The sequence below is a fragment of the Excalfactoria chinensis genome, chromosome 4, assembly GCF_039878825.1.
Source record: "Excalfactoria chinensis isolate bCotChi1 chromosome 4, bCotChi1.hap2, whole genome shotgun sequence".
NCBI lineage: Eukaryota > Metazoa > Chordata > Aves > Galliformes > Phasianidae > Excalfactoria > Excalfactoria chinensis.
Window position 1 is genome coordinate 10,787,794 of NC_092828.1, and position 26,665 is coordinate 10,814,458.

The 26,665-nt window shown below is 41.7% G+C and overlaps 1 protein-coding gene across 3 annotated transcripts in view; it reads right to left on the bottom strand.

Annotated features, from left to right (window-relative positions):
- The window catches only part of TBC1D14 (TBC1 domain family member 14), a 58,522-nt gene that overhangs the window by 20,116 nt on the left and 11,741 nt on the right, over positions 1–26,665 (bottom strand). For 2 of the 3 annotated variants that reach the window (XM_072336553.1, XM_072336554.1), the window contains exons 3-6: positions 19,433–19,553; positions 3,598–3,716; positions 1,742–1,824; positions 56–173 (exon numbers count right to left, since the gene is read on the bottom strand). In XM_072336553.1, the coding sequence (XP_072192654.1) occupies positions 56–173; positions 1,742–1,824; positions 3,598–3,716; positions 19,433–19,553 (441 nt within the window). Of the gene's footprint in view, positions 1–55; positions 174–1,741; positions 1,825–3,597; positions 3,717–6,970; positions 7,088–19,432; positions 19,554–26,665 lie in introns of those variants that run through there. The other variant, XM_072336555.1, reaches the window with a different exon arrangement.

Genomic DNA, 26,665 nt, shown 5'->3' on the forward strand with positions numbered 1-26,665 from the left:
AACTTCAGGATACAGAAGAGTTTTACTTAAAACTCATTGTAACATACTGTCTTACATAGTTTCCCAGTTGGGCAAGATTTCATTGTTCCAAGTTAAAACAGCGTTGCCAATGCTGTCTTCCAGCTTACAACGTTCCTCCAGTTGCTTCTTTCTCTTCTGGGCTTCTTTGAGCTCTGCAGGAAGGCAATTATTTTTTGTTTTAGTTTAATAAAACCAGTAAGCAAAGAAGTTAGCTAGCTCTACATGGCTGCATGGCCATGTAAAAGCACTTTACACACACTCGCATTTCCAGCAGACTATTCCAATTCTAAAATTTCAATGCATGGTTATTCTAAACGTTCTACATCACAAATCCACAAACTGGAAACTCCCAGAATAAAATCCTACATTTTCCACATTCAGTTTAAATGTATTTTACATCTCTGCGTTACCACACAGTGCTTCTTTTATTGCATCAACTACTGTTCGTTCCACAGACAGATTTGTTAGATGTGATTTAACAAACATGAGCAGACACTTCGTACAGATTCACAGTGGAAATACAGAACCTGTGCGTGTTTGAGCACAATATGGGCAAGTACTGATGGGCAAGGAAAACCAATTGTAGGATGCCATGTATCACGCTCTTCAGAATGAACACACACCACTTGTTGGGTTCACTTTAAAGCACAACAGAAGCTATGGCTGAACCATAGCAACTGCCTCCAAGGCCCTCTGGCTTTGATATAACCTCTTTGTAAGTCTGTCTTAAACACAGACTTGCATTTTTCTCTAAACAAAAACAGTGCTTACATACTTGGATTTCCTGACCTCTACACAACACATTACTCTGCCAAGCTGCTCATCTGCAGAGGTTGTAGGCAAAATGTTTTTGATTTGTTTTTCCGGAGGTGCTTATCTGACAGAATGACATACCCTCATCTAGTAAAGACAGCACAAAGGTTTGGCCCACTGCCTAACCTGAGCATTACTCCATTTCTTCCAAACCACCCACTGAGTATGTGCACAGAAGGGAAGGAGAATCTCCTCTGCATCACTACCTGCTACATGGACACAGTGAGACAGAGGTCACAAAAAAGGGTAGGATGATCTTCCCACCAAAACCACAATGCAATATTTTAATTAAAATGTCAACTGTAGAAAGAAAGGAAAAGTGCTGAGTTTGTACCATTTCCCACTGTTTCCTATAGCTCAGACCAACTGGAAAAACAACGTTTCCAGGAACTCTCCTCATACATACAACTTCCATGTGTCCAGATTTCCTGTTACTGCAATGTTTGGTTTTATTAGAAGGCCGAGATGGTACAAAATAATCTGCAAGAAAGCACTGCTATCAGCTCCACCTGATGCGCACAGTATGGTGCTACTGAGACACCGCTGTGAAGCCAGACAAGAAATGAGAAGCAAAACCCGAGGAGAGCTGTAATGTTTAAGTGGGAGACTGATTATTAAATAAAATTATTGCACTTCCTGCATGGAAACTACACATATTTATGTATGACAGCCTCAACGAACTCTTCCTGGAATAAAACTCTAACATCTTTTTAGTTATTTAAACTAAACTCTTGGGGCTTTTTAATGAAGCTACTTTTGTCTTTCTCTCTTTTCTGGATTGATTCTTCTTTGAAGGGAAGTACAAATCCCTCATGACACAGGAAAACTGAATGACACAAGTATATTTCAGGTTTAGAAATAGCCATTAACTTCACTGCTTTCTTCTGAAGAAAAGAAACTCCGTCACCTCTTTTTTTTGCTTGAACCACCATTTCTTCGTACTGTTGTCTGTGTTTCTGAGCTTCTTCTGCTGGTTTTGCTGGGAGGTTCCTTAAATTAAAAAAAAGCAGTATTTCAAGTTGCCATGTCCATCTAAAGACAGTTCTAGGAGCTCTTAAAAGAAAAGCATAATGCTGCTCCGTGTCAAAATATTTGATTAAGGAGTTGTCCAACAGATTCTTGGAAAGATTTTTTTTTTGCCAGAGTCAGCGGAAGAGAAGGAAAGAACACTTGAACAGCTCTGAGTACTTCTATACACAAAATATGCTGAGCAATTTCCTTTTGTTTGGCAATTTCAGCATTTTTATTATTAAACCAACTGAGCCCACAGACTAATCTTCATAAATAAAGGGAATATAGTGGTACATAACAAGCTGGTAGTTTTACTTTAAACTAAGCTGCAGATAAAGTACAAGGCCTTATTTACTCACTGCATACCTCACGAAAGGACTACATCCATAGCTTGCTTTACACACGCAGTAATGGCTCACTACACCAGCTTCCTCTTTCTGTTCTCAGAGACCCCATTTCTCTTTTAGAATACTTAACTCCCTCCCTTCACTTCTACAGCAACAAGCAGTAGCCGTTCTCTGCATTCTCACCGAGATCAACACAGCCATTTCCTATGTGTGATTTAGGTAAAATCTCTACCATACAATACATGTGCTCCTGTATCAGATTACATTAACTTTAAGCTAATTATATTAATAATTAACATAATCACTATGTATCTCACGCAACTATAGGATCACCAAAACATCAGAACAAGACATAAGTATTTTGTTCATTGATGTGCTGAATTTCAACTTCAGTTCACATCTTTAGCTAATAAAAAAATTAATGTGTGTAATCCTGCAAGGTCTCAGACATAGGGCAGCTCTCAGCTGTCAACACAGATATCATCAACAGCAGTATGCTTTACTATTTACATAATCGCATCACCTGTAAAGCATGCAGAACTGTATACATATACAGTACATATAACTGTACACATTAAAACATTTAAAACAAGCCAGTGTGCACTGCTTCCAGCTGTACACAAGAAAACAGCATTAGAAATCATCCCTCACAGGTTGTTTTGGTGTACTGAGAAGTCTCGCAGTCTACCAGCCAACCAAAAAGCGCCTTAAATGATCCTACTAATAAACTAGTTTGATAGGAGGATTTTTCATATAAATTTATTCATGAAAACATACCATGTTATGCCAGCTCTCTGTATTGATCTGCTGCTCTATTAAAATCGCAGACATCGTGTCTACAAGACTGGATACTGTCCACAAATTGACTAAACGCAACCAAATTTGTAAAATTCAGGGATAAAAAAAACTATTAAAGCAGCCACAAATACAGCTTTCTAGAGTTAGTCTGCATATGCAATAATCTCGTTACCGAAACAGAAGCATCAAAGAACTTGAGTTCCTGACATCCTTTATCATGTGATGCTGATTCTACTGCAGAACGATCATTATATCATTTCATTATTTATATGGGTTTGGTCTTTCTCCATGCAAACAAAGACACTGTATCCTTGCTTCTCAATTTCTTTAGCTTATATCAGCTTCATTCTTATCTTTATGCTCTCAAAGGGAAAATAAACATTCCTTGTGTTTCGAATTATTCAAAACTAAAGCTCAGAAAAATGTTTTTACTATAAAATTAATTGTTTGAATAATTTTCCTCATAACCAGCGCAACTGCACTGAAACAAAAGTATTTACACTTAAAATCATCTGTCTGAATTGGAGCGATCGAATACACATGGTAAGATAAGCTTTACTGGCCCCATTTTGAAGGGATCCTCACTGTGGTGCTTCCCAAAACTTACGCTGGTCTGTCCTCTAAAATAAGTGCAGTAGTGGAGAGTGGCTCAAAATCAAGATTCTTCCTCACATTCTGCTTAGGAGAGAGTGGTCTGTGAGCTCGTCCAGTTTTTTCTTCATATTCCTAGAGAAGAAAAAGACAGGACAATTTACAAAAGTGGAGAGCACCAAAACGATGCTCAGGAGAATATAAACGTGGTCAATAAAAGACATCAAGATAATGCTCTTGAATCTCTGCCCAACTGCAATCTCTTTTAAGCTTTTCAGCTTGAGTCAACTCAGAACTGAAAACAATGCTAAAATTTAAGTTCAGGAGTGAGTTCCCATGTCTTCTTTCATTACTTCTAATTTTAAGTTCCTCTGGCTGGAAGCCTGCTCTTACAAAATACCGCTAAGAACAAGCTTTGAAACAGCACACACTGTCTGAGGTGTTAAAAAGGTCTGTTACAATATTTGTATCTACACCGTTTTGAAATCAAAGCCAAAAGCAACCACAGGTTTCTTGTCTTAAAATCTCATTGAGAGATTTCTCCTTCTCAACTCATTTTCAGTGGCTCCCCAGAGGTTGGGGAGGAGAGTTTGGGGGGTTAAAATCATAGTTGTTAAAATGCTTTGAAGTACGGCAATCCTGAATCATAACAAAGCATAATGTTAAATTGTGTTCGGAATGTCACTGACATTTTAAATTAAACTTCACTAATTTGGCCATTTCCAAAAGACACTTCACAGTATAGCTTATTTATACCATTCCTATTAGAAAATGAACAAAAACTTTACACAGTACTCTAAAAACAAAGTACTGTAACTGAGCACTGTGAAAGGTGTTCCAGTCTTTCTCTCTCCCTTTTTCCTGCCAACACAAACAGCTCCATCAAATAGTACTGACTGCTGTCAACCTAACCTGACAGTTATGTAAAGAAAGTTCCTTGGGCAAAAGATCCGACCCCTCAAATACAACCAAACTGCCTGGCTCATTCAGAAACCAGAACGGAGCATCAACTAGTAACAGAAAGCCCTTCTCTTCCTCATTAAATGTAGAAACGTATAAAAGACACACAGTTTAAGGCAGAACCATATTAACTCTTCTATTTTATGCTGTCCAACTCAATTCCAGCTCAAACTGGTTCGGTGAGACTCAAAGACCGAGTTCTGTGAAGCTCTCAGGACACAGAACTCCCTCCTTGTTTATGAACAGGGCAGTGTCTCAGTGTTCAATCCTGTGATGCCTGCATTGCTGTGACGGGAAATACTGTCATGAATTTGGAATGTCTGCCTCATTAATACCAGCCAATGCTGCTATGCACGGCAGCAGGTCGAAAACAAGGAAAAGAACAACAACAAAATAAAAGTATTTAAACTCCTGAATTGTATGTAGCTTTGACTATTAGAGAGCAGTCATACTGATAAAGCTCTTGGTTAAATAACAGTCTAATGAGAAAATTAGCAAACAAATGTAGTTGAAAAGATACTGAGACAGTCGGCCGCTCAGAGCACTGAGACACTGCTCTTACACTAAGAACTCCCTGCAGGCAGCTGGCAGTGACCAGTGCATCATCACACCTTAGTGCCCATCAGTGAGTGCTTTGGCTGCCTGCTGACTGTGGAACATACATTACTACTGCGTTTAGGGGATGAAAGAACAGCTTATGCTTTTTTTTGGATTCTATTAGGAGATGGATCTGGCTATTTTCCACAAATTAACGTGGCCAAATACTAACTTACATTGCTGCTTCCCCAGACAATGTGAACCTTGTCCCTAAACCTGATGTTTTTATTCCTTTGCTGCTAGTGAAAAAGAAACCAGCTGACATCCACGAGAACCTGCAACAAATCATCACACATTGATCTCCTTAAAGCATCACACAGCTTGACTGGAAAACGCAAGCACTCAATGCTTATTACATGACAAGTTCCAAAAAAGCCATCTGATTTTTGCATAAGGAAATTATTTTCAAGGTCTCCTTTCATTGAAAGACCATTACAGAGCAAAACTGCTTTCAGAAGGTACAAAAATCTGTACAAACTGGGCTGCAGTGGGCATTTTATTCCCATGATTTGGAAACCTAAATCACCTAAGCACAGACATCTCCAGCCCAGTGCTCTGCACAGCATCTTTCAGGAATTTCTTGATCACTGATGCTTTGTTTTAGAACATTTTGAAGTACGGGTAGCTGGTTACACCACTGGCATGTTAGCACAGTTATTCACAGCTCCGAGAGGATAAAGCAAAAGCCAATCCCACATTTCAGCCAGCATTCACCCATGTGTTTTACTCAGCGCGACTACAGCAAAGAAGCCCGAGCAGCACACAGAATGGGAGTGGCTCATTTCATCAGATTAGCAGTTCAAGTCCTTTGTAGTATTTCCAGTATCAGCCAAAAATAACAGAAATGCCCACTGCGCACAAATGATAAGACTGCACAGGAATTAGGCAAGGTTAAAAAAGACTCACAAATGCTCTTTACAACGACCTTCTATTTCAGTAGGAAGAGAACGCAATTTTGAGGAGCGCATTCTGTAGGACACAGCAATGAAACAGACTGAAGCCTCCACAAACTCATACTAAGAGTATTTGCTGACAGAGCAAGCAGCAGCATTTGTACATACCAGCAGAGTGCAATAGGCTGAGCGCACAATGGCTCACTTTAAGCGCTGTTCTTTTTTTTAAAGCAGACTCAAATCTCCTGCAGTGACAAACTGTATTTAAATCCCGTACTGAAACTAGGGCTGGCTTACCCAACAGGGATGCAGATTAACTTCAGGATCGATTCAGGATGACCTGATCACGTATGATTTCGAACGCATCCCTAACACTGGGACCACAAAGGCTTTCCTCCACGTTTGCCACAGCCGGGGGAGCAGAGCTGCCGTCTGAAGGTGTTCTGCGAGAGCAGCTCCTGGATGTACACAGCTCGGGGACCGCCAGCCGCGGGGCCGAGGCATCAGCGCTCAGCCCTGCCCGGCAGGAGCGAGGGACCCGCGGCGAGGCGGCCCAACGCAGCACGGGCTGCGGGACGCAGAGCTGCCCGCCAAGGTGACCCGGCTTTGCGTGCTCTTTGTTTAAAGGGAGCGGAATACGAAACACTAACGCCAAGCGCCGGGGCAGCGACAGCCACGCCGCTCCACCGCCGGGCAGCTTCGCCGGGCTGCGCCGGGGCAGGGAGGGCACTTCGCTTTCAGCCAGCAGCCTTCACGCTAAACAAAGCCAAGCGCCCGGGCTCGGCCGGAGAGCCCGAAACGCCCGACCGCGTTGCCGCGCGTCACCCTCCGCAGGCTCTCCCCGCCGGCCGCGCCGCTCCCCGCCCCGCAAGATCCAACCAGACGACCGCCACCCGCGCCACCGCCCTCTCCCCCGAGCTGCCGCCCGGCCGCGCTCACCATGAACGCCGCGGAGCCTCACCGGCCGCGCCGCCGCAGCCCCATACCCGGGGCGCTCCGGGACCTCGCTCCCCGCCGCGGCGCCGCCCGGGCCCGCACGGCCTCGCGGGCCGCCCGCCCCGTGCCGCCCCGCCCCGCCAGCCCCGCTAATCAGCTGCGGAGCCGCCGCGGCCGATCGCTTCTCTCCCTCTCGCCCAGCGCTGCCTGAGTACGCGTGGCGGCGGGGCGGGCCCGGCCGGGTACGCCGCTTCTATGCCCGCTTCCCCGGCTCCCAGGGCGGCGGGTCGCTGCCTCAGCGGGACGTTGTATTTAGCAGCGGGCATAAGGAAACTGCGGGCGGTCTCGCTGCTGCTGTCCGTCCTCCCCGGGCAGCTCTAACAGGTCCGTGCCCGTCGCGTTCACACAAGTACCGCGCTGTTATCCACACATCTGCAGCCGATTCTCGCCCCAGTGCTCAGCACCTCACGCTCGTGGCCTTCACCGAGGCCCGGATCCCGAGTGAAAGTGAGCAGCAGGCATACCCTGACTACAACAAGAAGTCACTTAATCATTCTGCGTCTGAGAATTTCTACTCATTCTCCTTATTTTCTCTTAAATTGGGCCACAAAAATGGTGAAAAGGCTGGAATATCTCAGCGTGAGCCGAGAGCTGCGGCTGTTCAGCCTGGAGAAGAGACAGATCAGAAGTGACCTGAGAGCAGCCTTTGAAGGGGGGCTGTAAGAAAGGAGCCAGAGCCACTACTAGGGGCTGCTGTGAAGGACAACTGGGCTCCACAGTTTAAAATGACAAGGATCTCCTCGTAGGAGTCCAACAAAGAGCCACGAAGATGACTAAGGGCTTGGAGCATCTCCCACATGAGGAATGACTGAGTAACCTGGATGATCTGTTCTGCCTGGGGAAAAGATTGAGGGAGGACTTGATTAATGTTTATAAACATCTAAAGGGAGGTGGGAGAGAAATGCACGAGGCCAGACTCTTCTCAGGGGCATACAGCAATGAGGAAAAGAGCAACGGCCTAAAACTTGAACATAGGAAGTTCCACAGTAACATGCAGAAGCACTTTACAGTAAAGGTAAACTGGAACAGGCTGCTCAGAGAGGCCGTGCAGTCTCCTTTGGAGGTATTCAGGACCTGCCTGGACACCTACCCATGCAACCTGCTGTAGAGCACCTGTTTTAGCTGCGGCTTGGACTCGATCTCTTGAGATCCCTTCCAACCTCTGCAATCCTGTGATTCTATGAACTCTGTGGAACGGTTTCAAACTAAATATTGTTGCAAATATCGACCTTTAAGGCTCCCTTACAACTCCAAACAATTCTGTGACGACTGGAATTGCTGGATGTTCCATCAGCTTAATGTTTTCAATCTACAACTTGCCATCCAATCCTGAGGCAGCAATAATACACCAAATGAGGGGCAGCTCATTTGTTTTAAAGTATCTCAGCCTCACTCCTGCCACCACCAATTAACAACAGACTGATCTGGTGTCAGAGCATGGACAATCACCACAACGCTATCAACTGAGCTCATGAAAAGCACCACAGCCCCCAACTGTCAACATTTCTCCTCATACGCTGTCTGAAGCAGTCAGTTATCACACATCAAAAACCATTTATTTAAAAGTACAACTATTAATACAGAAACAACTTCAGACTGTGAGGTGGACTGTATTTCTGCGACAAACCCTTCTGCTTTCATGTACTGAAAGTGGAACGATGCTACAAATCTCGAGGACCAAAGAAACGGCCATCAGCTGTCTCCAAAATAAATAAATATAATTACAATTAATATCAGATATATGTATATATGTTGAAAGTGCAGCCTGGTGAAACTGGGAGATATTTCTGCTGGGTGAAACAAAGTACACTCTGTAACTCACCTCATTACCACAGATTACACAGAGGTTTTGTAGCTCTATTTTTAGGCTGCCACAATTCTAGAAGTACCTGAGGCTACTCAGACAAGTTCTGCACAAGCTGTAATTGCATGATATGTTTTCCACTGGAATTCCTCTTCCAGCTTACAAGATAGGAACCAGACCAGAACTGCACAAGGCAAATTGTTTTCTTTTCCTTGGCTTTGGGAGTCTGACTGCTACCAAAGTACTGCTTCAGCATCCCCCTTTTGTTGCTTCATAGCTTCCTACTACATCCATCTGTAGTCTCTCTCCTTTTACTATCAAGTACTTCAGCAGATGGATGTAAGCTGGTTCACACCCAGAACATCACTGCTCTCCCCCCACCCAGCACCTCACACCAATTCTTCACTGCCCCTGTAAGAAGTTGTACTACTACACAATACATTAATTTGGGGAACTGACTCTGCTACAAACAGAGCTTTTGTTTTACTGCATCACTTCGGTTACTCTATGTAAACTTCTGGATCTGCTTTGCTACAGGACAATGTACGAACAAGTGTTATGTTGGAAAAGGAATGAGCAGAAGGACTTTTAGTAGATGAACTGAAACCAGCAGACCTCAAAACTTGAAGTGATCTTTGAGCAATGTGGAATTAAAGAACATTCAAAATCCAAGTCTATATACAGTCAATTTAGGGCTCCCAGGAAAGAATGAGTTTGCTTTCACAGAGTCCGCCGTGCAATATACTACATATCAGATGGCTTTGGCCCTTGGGGTTTATGTTTCATTTCTGCTATATCTGAATAATGTAAGCGCTTTTTGAATCATACAGAGTTACATAATTAAAAGAAAAAAAAAAAAAAAAAGAAAGAATCCAGACCATTTCCCTGTATTTGAAGAACTATTTAAAAAAAGACGAAGCACACCTATGCACTATGTGGTTTAACAACAGCTCTTCATTGCTGTGTGGTATCTGTAATCAGATTGTGAAGCAAACTCTTACAAGTGACTCCACTACGAGTCACTGTAACCAAAAAAACTCATACTACTTTAGAATGTTGAAGAGGACGTAATTTAATCTGCACATACAAACGTGCAGTTTCCCTACATACTGATACCATCTGATACACTACAGCACTAACCAAGCGGAAGCATCTACTAGAACAGCTTCCAGCAAGGCAAGCATTGAACAAGTGCTTGAGCTGGATAATACCTGTTAAATGGGTTTATTACTTTTTTAATGAACAGCTATCAAAATAAAATGCTGTCAACACCTGTTCTCAAGTATGTACCTGAAATGTTACTCCTGGGGATTGGAAGTACACTGGATATGGAGCTTAAGTAAAAATAACAGTAACTTTAAACAAACTGCATGTGCACTCACTAATCATTCCAGTTTCTGTACAGAGCTACCTAGTCCAGCTTAAATTGGTGGCTATTTCCAGGCTTCAGCATTCGTGACACTATTTGCACTGTCTTGCTAGAGAGATGGCTTCACAACACAGGAAAAAAAATTACTACCTAACAATGCATAATAGAATCATGTGGATAAATGAGGTCAAGTATCCTGAGAGAGAGAGGGAGAATGAGACTATAAAGCTTGAAATGTTCTCCTGACCTTTTTTTCTTCAGAAGGACACCTAAGAAAAGTGCCAGTTTGGTGTTTGTTCTTGTGTTTTTTTTTAAATCCGTACGTCTGGACCCTTCAGGTTTCCAATAACACACACAGTAATTCCTTTCACTCTGCAAAGCCGAAGAACATCAGCTTTGTTATTGCTAGTGAGCATGGAAAGAGCTGGCCTTTCACAGCCCGCATTCTTTCCCCCTTGCTCCCATCCTTTAATTTAAGACGAAGCTTGAAATGTATAAACTGGAGGAGAAACAAAGAGAACCTCTGGATTAGGTTTCTTGGGAGCTTGTTTCTGTTTAATAAGAAAATAACACTGAATTCTAGCAAAGCCTTCTCAATTAGTTTCACATTCTAGCAACACAAGTTCCAGTCAACTGTTGAGATATTTGTTTATAACATATAGAGGCTTTCAAGGATTTCTCTCCAGCTTTACTACGCAGTCATGTTTTGCCAATTGTTTCTCTGATGCAACATTCAGAAGTACACACCTGTATTTCTATGTTCCTTCTCTGCATAATTCTATTTCCATTCCAAGGTTACTACATTGAAAACAAACAAACTTCCTGGCTACATGAAGATGCCGGTGTTCAAGCACAACGAGACACACAAATGGCAGTGATGTGCTGGATTCTTACATAACAAGCTTCCACCTATGCATCAGGTCTGTAGAAAAGCTGTTCTCCCTGGCTTTGAACTGCGGAGGGTAAGAAGAGCTGTCGATGTACTTCACATTCAACAAGCAAACATTTTCCCACTTCTTTGGGGCCTCCTGCACTTAAAACTCACCTTGCCCTCCGTGAGTTTATATTCCATCTAATGTAAAGTACCAGAGTAGGCTACAAAATAACTATTTCAGTTAAGACAGACAAACTTTATGATCCCACCAGACAATTCTAAACTTACTAAAACTCAGCACTAGCATTAAAATGGACATTTTAATAGAGAATAGCAAATTGTCATTTTAGAGGCAATAACCAACAAAGCTTATACTGTTATCTGCCCTGAATCTTTAATTTAGGAAGCCAAATCCTTCTCCTCAAACATCATGTTAAACTTATTTAAGATCCCTCAGACTTCCAAGTGTTGTGATTACGATAGTTTATGAGGAATTTCAGAGCGCTAAAACTAAAACAAAGGCTTTAAAACTGAAGAGGAAGGGAAAAAAAAACAAAATCCACCAAACCTCACTTCCTTTCAGCAAAGCACTTCTCAGTTTGCTGTAAGTGTTAAACTGATACTCAAAGCCTATTATTTTCTATTAGCTTCATGCTCCTAATATGTATTTTCATAACACAAGGGAAGAGGTTCCAGGAGCATTAAAAGAAGCACTGAGGCAGCTGGACTGTTTGCTAGATTATGATACCTGGGTGGGTCACATTACATTCTTTTATTATTAAAATACTCAGGAACAATCCTTCTGCTGTAGGATTAAATTACCCTCTCATTTACTATGGATGGAAGCTATTATCCTTACTTTGTCTGTTTAAATATAATATTAGATTTGTTTGAGGCAGGTAATTTTCAAGTCAGGACAAGAACAACACCGTACAGTAGTAACAGCCTGCTGGAACTGCAGAATGGTCTCCCCAGTACATTTCTTTAGGTTCCTTGTCGAAAAAAATATCCTAGGTTTTGTAAGTGACAAAACAGGTACCCCCCGTTTCCTTATTTTCATATGGCGTCACAAAAACTGGATTCTCTTTACATGTAATTTCAGTAAAATCAGAATGTTTTGAGTTGGGTTAGAAAGGAAAACAGCAGCGCATCAAGGCATTCTGAAGTGGAAAAACTAGAGACAGCAACAAGAGTATGAACAGAACCAGAGAACGGATTGGGCTGGAAGGGACCTCAAAGATCATCTAGTGCAACCTCTCAAACAACTACCAGAAGTTAGATTCAGATCAGTGAGGACAGCACTGCAGTTGTGCTTTCTTGTTTTTAAGGAATGAACTCAGCCACACCACAACAGATCTAAATCCTTCCTCCCAGGGTGACACGCAGAAATGAGCCCAGAGGAAGACAAGACAGGAAATGACTCACTCACACCCTCGGACTTCCACTGTGCAACAGAAAAAATATACTAGACAGTTTACAGCTTAGAACACTTAAAAGCGTGAATGAAAGTCTAACAGCATCCCCTGCACCTTTAACAGCTTTAGCTTCAGTCACAATGATGTATCCAGTGATCTATCTGCAGAGAAGCTCAGTATGAGCAGTTACTCAAAGCAGCAGATCACGCTCCTGCAGAAATTGGTTTGAATCATCCACTTCCTGTTCAGAAGGCTCTGAACGGACTATCTGAGCACAGAGAAAATGGGTAAGATAAGCATTTAGAAAAGCTGTGTATTTTTAGACAACTGTCACCCATCAGCAGAGGCCAAGAGGAAGTGGGACATGCGGTGGCAGCCATGCACGTGGCACACAGCACACATCTGGAATGCTCCTGCACCTGGAGCTGCACACAGCAGAAGCCAGTGCTCTCAGTACACTCTTGTCGCTCTGGCTAAGGCATGACTTGCAGTAATTTCTTCCAGTAATTCCTACAAAATGCTTTTGTTCTTTTCCGCTTAATAGACGAAAGCCAGAAAACTGATCTCAAGAAAAATGACTTCATAAATCACTTAGGCCTATAGTTTTAAAGAAGTAAAACTGAGATTAACTTGAATGATAGCTCACCCAAATCAGCTCCTACAAGTTTTTCTTCCATTACTGTTACAAGCTTAACAACTCACTCCACAAAATAAAGCATCACCTACAACCCAAACACTGCACACAGCCTGTTTCAAGAGTTCGCTTTCACTTCATCTTATCCTGCCCAGTGATCTGCTTCAGTGGAACTCATTTTGATTAACAGGAAGATTGATTCCACTTGCAGTCACTATTTGATTATTATAGGAAACCACAGCTGCTAAATCCTGATTTATTTTGTTTTAGTACATCACTCCTACAGAAAGTCCATTATGTCTCCAGCTGAATATATCCCAGTCAGAAAACGTTATTACTGGTACCAAAAAAGGTTTATATTTATTTTCCTCTCAGAAACAAAAATAATAAATACACGAACAGCTGAAAAAATCTCAGCAGTCTTGGTACGGAGCACCATGCTGCCAACTTGTGTAACAGACCATCATGGCCAAGCAAGCTGCCTCAAATAACTCTGTTGGAGTTAAGGGCAAAACAGATGAGGTACATGGATGGAACAGGCTGCCTGCAAAGCCCCAGTGCTGCCACTCTGCCTACTGCACAGCTGCAGTCTGTTCCCGAAGCCCTGTGCTGCCAAACTTGTTATCCTCAGCTACACATAAACCACTGTAGTTTTCCACTGTATCTGAGGCAGGCACACTGTTTTCATCACCAACGGCCTCACTTCCAGTAATTTTGAATCCTTACCCATACGAGGGAAAGAAAAAAAGAAGTCTCTCCTCTTCCCATGAAAGAGCTTCCAAAATAGAAACCCTTCTAGGTTTGGAAAGATGACAATATCGAAGTAAAAAGTATGGCTACTTCTTATACTCGTGGAACTCCATTAAAGCCTCATATATGGAATGCCTCTGGGCAGCAAACGAGTTCATAAAATATTTAAAATTGAAAGTACAAGTAAAGAGTGTTACTTGAAAGGCCTCGTGTGATACATCTGCTGGATTTTACTGGTGCTGATACTCAAAGAAAATACCAAAATTCCACTGAGCTCTTCGTAGAATTTCCATGGTTAAAATTAAACTGAGCAGTTTACAAAGGGACACAGAACATTTGGAGAGGGAAACATTTTACAGAATGGATTTTCATATTACACGTGAGATGCACGCCACCTTTCATTTATACTGCTCTTCTGAGTAAGACAGCTGCAATGGCTTCAGCTGAGGACACAGCTGGAAGGGGACTTTCCTGAAGACTGATCACACGTGGAGACATCGTTACACAGAGACTGACTTTCAGTGCATCCTGACACAACAATTACAAAAGCAACAGGCTTAACCAGTTCTGCTCAAGCAGGATTCCAAAAGACTATGGATACAAAAATTAATTATGTAAACCTCCATTGTAAATGCACTTACAATTTCACAGATGAGATTGCTCGTTCTGGCAGCTCTTAAGCTTTAAAATATTTACTTGGATAAAATCTATGCAAAATTTCACAGCGGTGATACAAAGCAACCCAAGCTTGGTCTCTGACAATGCTGTTTCAAAACAGTAACGCTCACATATATAGTCAGCCTTCACAAGTAGGCCAAACACCAACTTAACTGAAGTGATTTTAATTCCCACATCATCTAAATGGAGTACAGCCCTGTGTCTTCCATTCACTAGTTGAATAAATGAGTGTATTCAGAGCAGTGTTAGTAAGACTTGAGAAGGGGCTTACCAGCACAGAACCTTTCAGACCATTCTTTTGGTTGGAAGTCAGAGGAAAACAAAAGGCTGCTTCTTATAAACAGTTCCTAGATCAGCCACAGCACAACATTCAGCTTGCGAACTGCAACTTGAGGGTATGGCATTTTCATCACTTATTTACTTCATAAGTGGAAGGCAGTAAGAGCTGGTAGTTCTACAAATGGTGTCTAAGCACTTCACAATTACTACAAGTTCAATTACTTTTTTCCCCCCTGTACTTTACACACACACACACACACACAAATTTTACAGCTTTTTTCTAACACATTTCTTCCAAACCCACGTGAAATTATTATGGCTAAAGGATGGGAACAATGTACAGTAAGAATGTTCCCTACAGCCTTTAAGCAGTCTAAAAGCTGTACACACAAACACAATCCCTGTCTTCCAAAAGAACAACTACGTTTGCAGTTTATTTTGTTCATCTCATTCCGGGAAAAGGAAAAAAAAAAAACAACTTGCTTCATCCATATAATGAAGTTATCAGAAGATGGAACCACAAACATACCAACGAAGTCACAAGGCTCCAATTAGCTGACCTGGCATAAAGGATTCCTTTGATGTCTGTGCAGAAGCAAAAGAAGCTGCCTTGAGAAACTGCTGCTTGATGACTCAGTTACCACAGATCCTGCACACAAAGAGCTTCCTACCAAGCGACTGTGATCAGATTGATCTCCCCAGATATGCTAAACCAGAAGACTGATAAATACGGCTGCTGCTATAGTTAGTCATTTTGTGGCACCTTAGATAATCCAGACGACTTTCAATAGTCCCAACAAGTTACACACCACTGGAGTTTTCTTTTTTGTGTTCTTTCTTTTCAAATTTTCTTGGCTTTTTTTGTTGTTGTTTGTTTTGTTTTTTGTCAGATGGGAAATGACAGCTAAAAAATCCTAAAAGCATAATGAAAAATTTATGATCTTTCCTGTACCTTGCCTTTAACTCAGAACAAGAACACTACTCTCTGTATTCACACAGAGTCCTAAGCCTATGGGCCTCTAAGTACTTGACAACATAGACAACAACGCTGAACAAACAATTTCAAGGACAGGGACTCCATGGTATAAATATGTTTTTCCCCTTGAAAAGAATCAGTAAGTCAAGTCCGAGCAGCCAAAGACTGGAACAGCTTTTACTCAACAAACAAGTATTTCACATACCCAGTTAACGTCCAGCACCAATGCAGGAGAGAACTGGAACAGCAACAACAGGGTCAGGCTGGAGAGGAAGGTACATTTTTCCCTTCCACCCTTTCCCAAACTCAAGGAATCTCAAGTTACAGATTCTCAGAATCCTGTCATTTTTCTGCCATGAGTAAATTGGTATGAGACCTTTTAACACAGCACTGCACAACTCTCCAGTACAAATCCAGATGAATGCCCAAGAGGCAAAGCAATAAGAAGCTGGACACAAGTGCATGCCAATGCATTTCTGTTGTACATCATCTCAGCAGTGCATTAGGAGGCAAGTTTGTCAAAGCACTGTGAATGAAATCAGGTAATCCTGCACACACAGAAGTCAGAAGGGATGAGATGTATCATGAGCAGGAGGCCATACCAACGTTAACTTGAGGCCACCACCACACTAGCAACATCTATTTCACATCAAGTTCGTATACATCCAACTATGTCATATCATCAGAAACTCCACGACAGTGACATAAAACTGTAGCTACAAATCACTGTTAGCTCAAGAGATCAACAGACTACAGAGCTCAACCATCCTGATTCCCCATAATGCCACGAACACTGGCACTCCCTTTTCTCCCTCCTGTTTGGTTTTGTTCAAATCTTGTGTATAGGAATTTATAAATAAGATCACATTAAAGGAATACCTAAACTTTGAGTTAGCCCCTACTGCCTACGTGGTACTTCCTAAGTGGGCTGAGTATTCTACATACTTCACTCAATATGCAGAACTGACATGATTCATTGGAAAACTACTACGTTACCTTCACTGCTCAGGGCATTACAACTCCCAGCACAGCACCAATGACAGGTTTGTTTAAGAATGTTCCACAGTGTTTCCCACTCTGCATAAGACAACGTGGTTGCCAAGAAACAAAAGGTGGTCAAGATGCACAGTGTTAAGCTCCAACATGCAGCCAACTGTGTACGGGCAGAGGACTGGGTTCCCAGACACCTAGCACTGACAGAGAATTTCATACATTTAAGCCTAACTCCCATTCCACTGAGCTTCAATAAAGCCCAGCTCCAGCACTTCTGGAGGAAAAAAAGAAATAGCCCAATTTCAAGTAAAGCAAACAAAGTGCAGACAATTAACACCCAGCTGTAAAAATATAGTTTGGCTATTGCTTCCTGTCCCATAGGAAAGAAGTGCAGAAGCCACAGTCTTTTACTAGGACACTAATCATTTACCTTGATCACAGTCACCACCTTCAATCCCTAATTCTCCATCCCATCACATTCATCCGAATAGTTCAATACAGATCTTCCAGTTTTTGAAATAAAATACATACCTGAAGGCAGAAACAGAGACAAAAGCATCTGTTCTTCTGACCTTTTATTCTCAAATGAGAAAGAATGGCTGGAGGCCAGCAGGAATTGTTCCAACAGCCTTTCTGTCACGTGGTACCTTTACACATCCTTCATATCCTTTGGGCGCAGTTCACACTGCTAAAAGCATGCCTCTAAGTGGGCTAAAACCTCTGCTACTTTGTCAAATAAACATGCCAGGGGTAACCTACACTGCATTGTGCTTCTGGATCAGGTATTTACAGCAGTACTCAAGTCTCAGAAGTTGAACATTTCAAGAATAGCTTCAGCAAAGCTGCACGTCAATCAGGAAGGGTTAGTTACTGTCATCCAAGGGACAATTCCTTCAGTACTGCAGTCTTGCCAGAAACACACTCATGGTTGTTTGCCACATCACGCAGGTCTTTAATAGCTTCTTTTGTTTTCTTTAAACATATTTAATATAACTGAAGCTGCGAGTATTCAGTATTCCTAGAATACTGCAAGGAAAGATAGTTTGGATCCAATGGAAAAACTATAAAATGCTAACAAATTCTTTACCCAATATTCAATGAGAAGGTGATTACCACAATTAATACACGGTTAGGTGTCGGAGTGCTGCAGTTACCATTAGAGTATTGACTCTCCAAACATGTCATCAGAAATGTCTGATGAACACCTGAACACTGAACTGTAGACAAGCTGTGGATAAGGTCACAGTGGTTGATCATAGCTGGGACTTCAAAAAGGTGCTACAGCTTCAGTGGAACTGACAGCCTGATTAACAACAGTCACGAGACCCTGGATTTCCAGAACACCATGAATAAAGCAGCACAATCCTCCAAATAAATACTCTCACTTCACACGTAGCAGCTGATTTTGAAGTTCTTGCTATGTGGACTCTTTCTAGGTACACCTTTTTACCCCCCAGGAGGTCTGAATAAGGAAGTAACAAGATGAAGCTTCTGATACCACAAGAAAAACCTCAATCATCAGCCAATATGCAATCCAAAAATCCCAGATCAAGTGAGAAAGATAGAAGATATTTTCTTCTTGAAGAGAGAGCAGCTTAGGAATTATTGGCCACTTAGATGGATTTTAGCAGATTTTTCCTAACTAGAAAGCAGGTTATTTGAATCATTAGCTATGCAGATAGATTCATCTGTAGTCAAACCAATCCTCATATATGCTGTTACATTTTAAGAAATGCTAGAACACTATAGCTCAGAAGTGATACAGAAAAGAGAAAAAAAAAGGATATCACTATTTTCCATTCCCTACCGACAAGCCAGGGATGACCTGAAAAGCTGTCCATTTTTTTTCTCTCCACCACAATCCCACATCCAAAACCAGCTACCTAAAATTTGACAAGTCACAGACCAAGAAGGTTTACTACTTAGGGGTTTATGAAGCTTTGACAAGATTTTTCTGTTCAGGGAACCACTTCAATTGCAATACACACTCCCCTCTGGACTGTCCTGTGCTAGGAATGGAAGAAAACTGCATTTCATTTACTTATGCTGAATGGCATTACATTTTTCCAACGTTTCAAGTCAGTAACTGAATTTTCAGCAAGGCCCATATACAGAGAATTTCAAAACCCAATAGCAAGCACTTCAGAAAACGAGGAATGGATGAAACCAGCATTCCAATGGCACTTTCAAGTACTCTACCACAGTGATGGCACCCCGAGTTCATATACTTTTAGCTGCTTTCAAGCACAAATAAGCCAAGGCCCCAGAAGAATGCAATTTCCCCTCAGATACCAGTAAATGCTGGAAAATGCCAACGAAAACTGGAAGTTCCTCAAAATACCTACCAAGCTTGATTAAAAAAAACAAACACAAACACCAAAATGCTTTCTTGTACTTTGAATCCTTTCATTATATGATTTATACCAAAACGATGCTATTTTAAAAGAATACTCAACTTTCTAACAATGTAAAACACACTCTTTTGAATTACGTTCTGTTACCATCTTTGATTTTGCCCAAGAAATTGGGTGCAACCCTTCATACAAACAGGTTTTACAGTCATATACACAGATCATAAACTGAACTGGATTCTACACTCACTGCTACTCCTAATATAGAGTTAAAGCAAATACCTTTTGTATTTTTTTGGGATCTCTCTGTGAGTTTTCTCTGAGGGGCACCTTTCCAAACAACTTCCAGCCCACATCATTTTGTTTTTCAAATCTTGCATTTTGCTTCCTGGTAAACAAATTCCTACAAAAAAAAAAAAAAAAAAAAAAAAAAAAAAAAAAAAAAAAAGGAAAAGGAAAAAAAAAAGGAAAAAGTTTGATTAATAAACAAGAGATAACTAAGTACAGCAGACAAATGGGACAGTTAATTTGTCAACCTTATTCACCCTCAACCACATATTCCAGCTGCTGTTGTGGTTGTGGTGGCAGGGACCAGCTCTCGCCCTCAGGAGACACGTTACGCAGCACTGCCACCATACTAGGCAATGGACCTGGCTAAGTAAGAACTTTAATAGATAAATAAGGTGTTTTTTATGACTTTCTGAAAGTTGTCTGCTTTTTTAGCCTCCCTCCACAATCCTCATCCTGAGCCTTTTAAAGTGAGACTAAGAAACAAATCTCTTGCTACGTAAACACTCCCTACCCACCTGTTACAACAGACTGCTGGCAAGAAAATCACAAAAAGGCTGCAGACACAGTAGCCTTTTACTGTATTTGATCTGTTTTCATAAAAGATTATTTTCCCCACTAACCTTAAAAGCAGCTATCAAAACACATTAACTCCACCAAGCCAAAAGCTTTTTCACTTCTTCAATCAGCACACAGCTGTAGCACCTTCATACCACAGCTGCTTCCAGTCTAGCACTACTGTTTTTCCCCATTTATAGTTGCTACTTTAACACCCAATGGGCCAACCCTAGCAAGGACAGACTGCTTCTTATCCATTAAGTCTGGCAGGCTGGGAAATGAACATTCCAAATGTGCTGAATACAAGCCCACAATAGGAAAGGCACACACAAAAACAAGTTATTTTTTCCTCAGGCTACCTTGGATCACCCAACACGAACAGTATCGTGAGGACAGCAACAGAGATCAAACTGCTGGGAACGGAGCAGAAACGTTTAATGGAGGATAATAATTGAGACAAAAGCACAGGGTGCATGGCAACATATTTTGAAGTTAATAACATGCACTGCTATCCTTAAATACATCTATATTTACACTACTGATCACATGCTTCTGTATCACAAGGGTACAGTTACCTTGAAACCCAAAGCAGGAACAGATTATCATATTAAAAGATAAGAGCAAGGTGGCTAGGTACAGAAATCACACAGTTCAGTAACAGCTGATGTCAAAGCTAAGTCTCAAGAGTAACTACACTTCTACAAAGCAAACAGTTTTCCCTCTAACTCCTGAGAGAAAATAAGAAACAGGATAAAGATGTAAGGGAGACAGCAAGGAAAAGAGAGAAGCCCGCTGACATCCAGCCCCGCTCCCCCTCTTCCCATTTTTCCCCCCACAGCATGAACTCCTAATTCCAAAGGCAAATTACTGAACCACTGCATGGATTTGCTGTGTCTCTACAACTAACAAGCTCCATTTCAGTTACAGAGTTCTCCAAGTAGTTCATCGTTAAAGTTATAATGCTACTTAAAGACAGAGATACAAGGACAGCTGTGAGTTTTGGAGGGAGATCTGTGTTTTTATTTGTTAATTTTAAAGGTAAAAAAAAATAATAATAAAGTTCTAAAACCTAGCTCAAAAGGGAAGGAGGAAAAAGTGACAGCAATAACATCCCCCAAATCACTCCAGAAAAATATGATCCACACTGCAAAATAGGTTGGTTGTTCTTGCTGTAAGGTTATTGCTTAAGGAAGCAAGAAACTCAGTTCATGACTACAAGCCAGCTGTAGAGCAAAGCACGACACCAGGCACAGCTGAGAGCCACCCAGGGAGGCACAAACGGGTGGCATTTCCCTGCACATTCAAATCCTCTTTTGCAAATAAAAGCTTACAGCAGTTTGTCAGAATGGCAGTGACATGAAAATTAGAAGAACAGCAGGCAATTTTCTTTCCCTGTCTACCCACACCATAGAGGCTGCTAGCAAATGTCTATGCAAGCAGTGATATCCCCCAATCTCTCTAAAGGATTTTAGGAAGGGCAGCAGGTTGCAATACGTCTTTATCTCCACAGCAAAATAAAGACAAACTGGGACGATTAAGTTACTTCAGCTGGAAGTGCTGCTGTTAGACTAAGAATGAGAAGTCCATCTCAAGTAGCTGCTTTGAATTCAGTTCAGCAGTCCTGTTTCCTTTTAGAGACAGCACCGCAGTAAGTAATCTGTCCTATGGCTTATCTAATGGATGGCACTGTGCTGTTCAGCTCACTGTTTTTCCATCTGCATGACTTCTGCTGCAAGTTCTTGGGCACCAGGCAACTCTTTCTCTCTTTGCACCATCAGTGATTTCCAGTTCAATCTTTTCATTTACTAAAACATGACACAAAAGGACCTGGTGTGGCCAACATACAACCCCCACTCTGTACAGTACAACTCACTCTGCCTTTTCTTCTTTTTCCCCACCCCCTGCCTAAATTCTGCTACTTTGCTGGCACCTGCGCCTTTCTCACACTCCAAGAAGTATCTGAACTTGCAAAACACAGCATTACCAGAAGCTGGCCCAATCAGATGTAGAACTGTAAGCTACAACCAGTTTTTTTTATAATAGATCAGAACACCACCAAAAGGTCCTGATAAAGCCACTGCTCGAGTGGAAGGAAGGAAATAACATCTGCCATTTTTATGCATACATACATGTATACATACATATACAAATATAAGAGCAAGCAGTTCACAGCAAAAGCTTTCATTTGTCTGCTCCCGTAACAATCAAAGGTCTTTCTCCTCCCACACTCGCTCCATCAGATTAAAAATAAACACAACAACAAAAAAAAAAACAATTAAGTGCTGAACAGCTTCACTCCTGAGTAAATACAACATACCAATAACTCAGCTCTGGAGGTGACATGTTTAAGGAGATTACAGTTAATGGAAAACATAATAAGGAGCAACAATTCTTTATTTGAAGAAATAGAACTTTTCACTCCAAAGAAAATCTCAGAACTCCTACGGTAAAGGATCCTAAAACTTAATTACAAGTGCTATAAGACAGAAGCACATTTGAGATCTTAAATGTAAAGAGGGTTGGCATGCCTGGAAAGCAAAGATCATGTGCTGATGATTATCTCAGTCTCACTGCCTTCTTCACAATCGTTAGAGCACATCATGCTGATTTACAGCTGGAATATTAGCAGGGCTCACTGACACAATACATTATGTCTGCTGTATCATTACAGTGGAACCATTAAAGCGTCATGGGTTTCATTTGCATTCCCATCAAACACACCAACTATTTTACACTAAGCGTCTGCAGTTGCTTATTTTAGCACAGAAGGATTTCAAATACAAAATGACTTTCTGCACCATGCCTTAAAAACACAATTTGGCACCAAATAAATGTTTAATCTTATTGCTTTAATTGGGCTGTGGAGATAAGAAAAAGTTACCTGAGTGGAGATAATTGAATTACAGAGCCAGAGCAAGCGCTTACATACGTGCACATAATACCCTGAGATAAAAGAAAGGCTCAAAATCCATCCCCATGAACATGAGCAGACTGCACCACAACTGTACACTGACCTGCCCGACTGCTTGTACTGTGGGGAGTAGTGGAAGGTAATACTAATAGCTGTGTTCAGCAAGGCCAGGAAAAGCTTATTTCTGAGTAAAGCCTGCAAACCACGTCACTTTGATTCCATAAGCACTGCTGAGGTAAACTTACTGAATAACTGCCACACAGACAGATGACACATTCATGTATTGCCATTATTTTTGTCACCTTCCACGTTGTCATAGTCACAGTGAAGCCCTAAATGAATGAAAATAATTCAAACAACACTAGAACCACACCAACCAGCAGCCAAGCCAAACCTGTCCATACAGCGTACGTTACAGCTTACGTTTCTAAACACGCTTCAGAAAGTCCAATCTTTAACTAAAAAAAACACAGCCATGGTTTAAAAGGTTGGTTACTTTTTAAAAGACAGTTACTGTAAAGAAACATGCACAGCAGATCTAACCAGAGGTAGATGCTGACCCAACCTACACATAAGACTATTGCAATATGTCTGCCCCAAATTCATTTGTAATAGCATGTGCATTTTTGTTATGAGTGTTACAAACACATACCACATTTGCTGCTCTCAAGACGCATGCTCCATTCCCATTTTAATTAGTCTCCCAGTTAAGATGTTTATTTTAAGAAGACAAAGCAATTAGAATAGTCACACACAATTAACAACTGGAAGAACTTACCAGCCTTATGAAGAGAACAGATGTAAGATAAGGGCAGTGAAGACAGTTCAGAAGGCTCAGGTTTTGTACGACAGAATTATCTTCAGAAGCAATTTCAAATGAGTATCAAACTTGTGTGTACTCTTAAGAGGCAAAGTGCATTTCTTTCAGCTGCTTCTGGAGAAAGATCCTGAAATTTCCCATATCTCCAAATTAAGTGTGAAGAGATCACTCAGGTCTTGAGTTCCTTCAGTCTATGTAAAGGCAGTCAAACTGGAATGCAAAATCAGCTTTCTAAAGCATAAGGAGAAACTGCTCTTAAAAGCAGGTAGACCCATATGTTTAGCACACAAGCACTGTGTAAAACAGATGTCTACACAAACGTTACTCCACAAGGCATCCAGAAACCTACACTGAAACAAGGAATTTTAAGCAATGTACAGCATGTAAGAAGCAGAAAGTATACAAAGAAAAACTGTACTAAATATTTGTTGCAGAGCGAGCAGAAGCATCCAGCCATCTTTCCTGGTACAGCACAAACTCAACCAACACCATCTGGGAAACACACCCACCCCAGATCACCTCTCAGTCAACCTGCACCTCACCAATACACACACGGATCAGAATGGAGCATAATCAAGAAACGTCCAAGTATTTTGGCCACGGAAAGGAACCTTAGACAGCTATTTAAAAGCCAAGCTTTGAATAAGAACCCAAATTCAGATATTAAAAAAGTGTTTGCAGAATTCTATCTCATAGATCACCACAGGTCAAGGTAAAGAATGGTCAGTGCTTGGTTTATGGATTAAAAAATCCAACAGCATGAGAATCGGAAAGTCTAGAAGTTGACTTCCCTGACGACAAATCATCTTTTAAGATCATCTCAAATGTTACGATTAAATTTCCAGCTACTGACACACCAACACACTCATCAGTCTCTTCTGGAAACACAAAAATAAAGAAAAAAGGAAAATCAAGGTTTAGTAAACTACAAATCAAGAGGACTACTGTGTTCTGTGTTTACCTTTTTCTCTTAGAGGGTACCCCTCATTTCAGAAGAGCACAAAGCAGAGCTGCTTGTACTGAAGTGTAAAGACATAAGATAAGCAAGACTAATCCCACATGCTTGGCAGTAAAGACTGGCTGTAGCAATATAAGAAATGCTGTGTGTGTGGATGACGTGCAGCGCTAATCTAGAATGCAAACCCTGTGGACTTCTTAGAAACAGGAGTTTCTGCCAGTTGGGTGTCCCACACAGAAGCAACTTTTGGGTCTAAGTTCATAGTATTAGATTCAATCAACTATAAATAATAGTTCTTTACTAGCTGGCAAAATTCCCAGTTATCCTAATGTTATCAGAATAACCCAAACTTCTGCGCCCAGAGTCTGATAGAGGATTTAATCGATGATCCAAAGTATCACTGCTCCACAAATCACAGGCCAGATGAATATGTGATATGCCACTCCAAGCAAAAAGCTGAAGCTGAGTGTAAGAGATTATTCTTTTATACCATTTATACCATTGACTCAAAGCTTGCTGAAGGACACAGACGAACACTTCTAAGCAAGTCCTGATCAAGGGTTGAGAAATCCTTTGAGAGACACAGATGGACGAGGCCAGGGGCAAGGAGAGGGAGAGAAACTGCAGCTTAATGGCCAGGAAGCAGTCTTTTGTGTGGGCTTATCTCGAGGAAGATGGCCATCTCAGGGCCATCTTGCTGCATGTGACTCTTACCCAAGCACCCAGGAATGTCAAGTAGGCAGGAAAGAGGAGGATAAAAGAGCCATCAGCAGCCATGAGGTCAGGTTTTCTGACATGAGATTCCTCACCTCCTGAGACAAGTATGCTGAAGAAGGTGTCAGCCATCAGATCCCTCACCGCTGCCTGCTAACGGACACTCCCTGAATCCTGCTGCCTGCTTCTGGACTTACCCTGCAGCTTCTTCCTGCTACCTGCTTGCTGCTCTCCCCCCCTGCACTTTGGCCTCGGACCATTGTAACATCTTGCAACGGGACCGCTGCTGGATCCTGGTGGTGACTATCCCTGGTTTATGCAATTCTTGCCTTTTTCTATCTTTTCTATCACCTGCCTTCCCTTCCCCATCACCCTAAATCATCCGTCCTCCCCTTCCTCATCTCCCTGATTAAGATTTGTAATAATCTTGTTGTCAGACCAGCATTTGAACCGTTCTTAATCTCACGCCGTGTACCCATATAGCAAAGCACATCTTCTCCTTCCTATAAACTGGAGTGAGACACTGAGTCAGCAGTAAAACCTTCCAGCAGTAAAGACTGACCATAGACTGGCATGTGTTACCAGATCAAGAGAGAAATGATTAAAAGCCCTACTTAACCGTAAGACTACCTGTCTCTGGCTTGGGAGTAAAATAAAGATCAAAATCTGGAGGAAGTCCATCAGATGATCACTGTAACAGCCGGGTGCCAAAGGACATACAAGCGGAGATGCAGAGAGAGGTGGGTCTGTTAAGCCTGGATTAATACCCCCAGAGATGCACATAGCCACATGTGGTCTGTGATTGAGCCACTGATACTCCATCTCGTAAAGGTGTCCCTACATTTGGATATGCCCACAGCTGACCAGACAAGGCCTTGAGCAACACGAGCTACAGCTGAAGTCAGCCCTGCACTGAACTGGAGGTTACACCAGATGGCTCCAGAAGCCCCTTCTGATCTGAACTGCTCTGTGGTTCTGTTTCAGAAGTGGTACAGCTCAGGGTGGGAATCCCAAGCACTAAATACATAGATGCAGTCTTACTCATGGTTGTTACCAAGTTCTTTCATCTGTTCTGTCCAGTGTCAGGGTAAGACATGAGCGATTCCTCATCAACTGTGCCATTTTTTAATTATTTTCTTAACAGTATGGCTTGAAAACTTATGATTTAGTTTCCTTCATGACAACAAAGCCATGCTTATGATGGATGCTTCCTTAAAACATTAATGTAGCTAATGCCTATACAACAGTATATCTATCTATCTATCT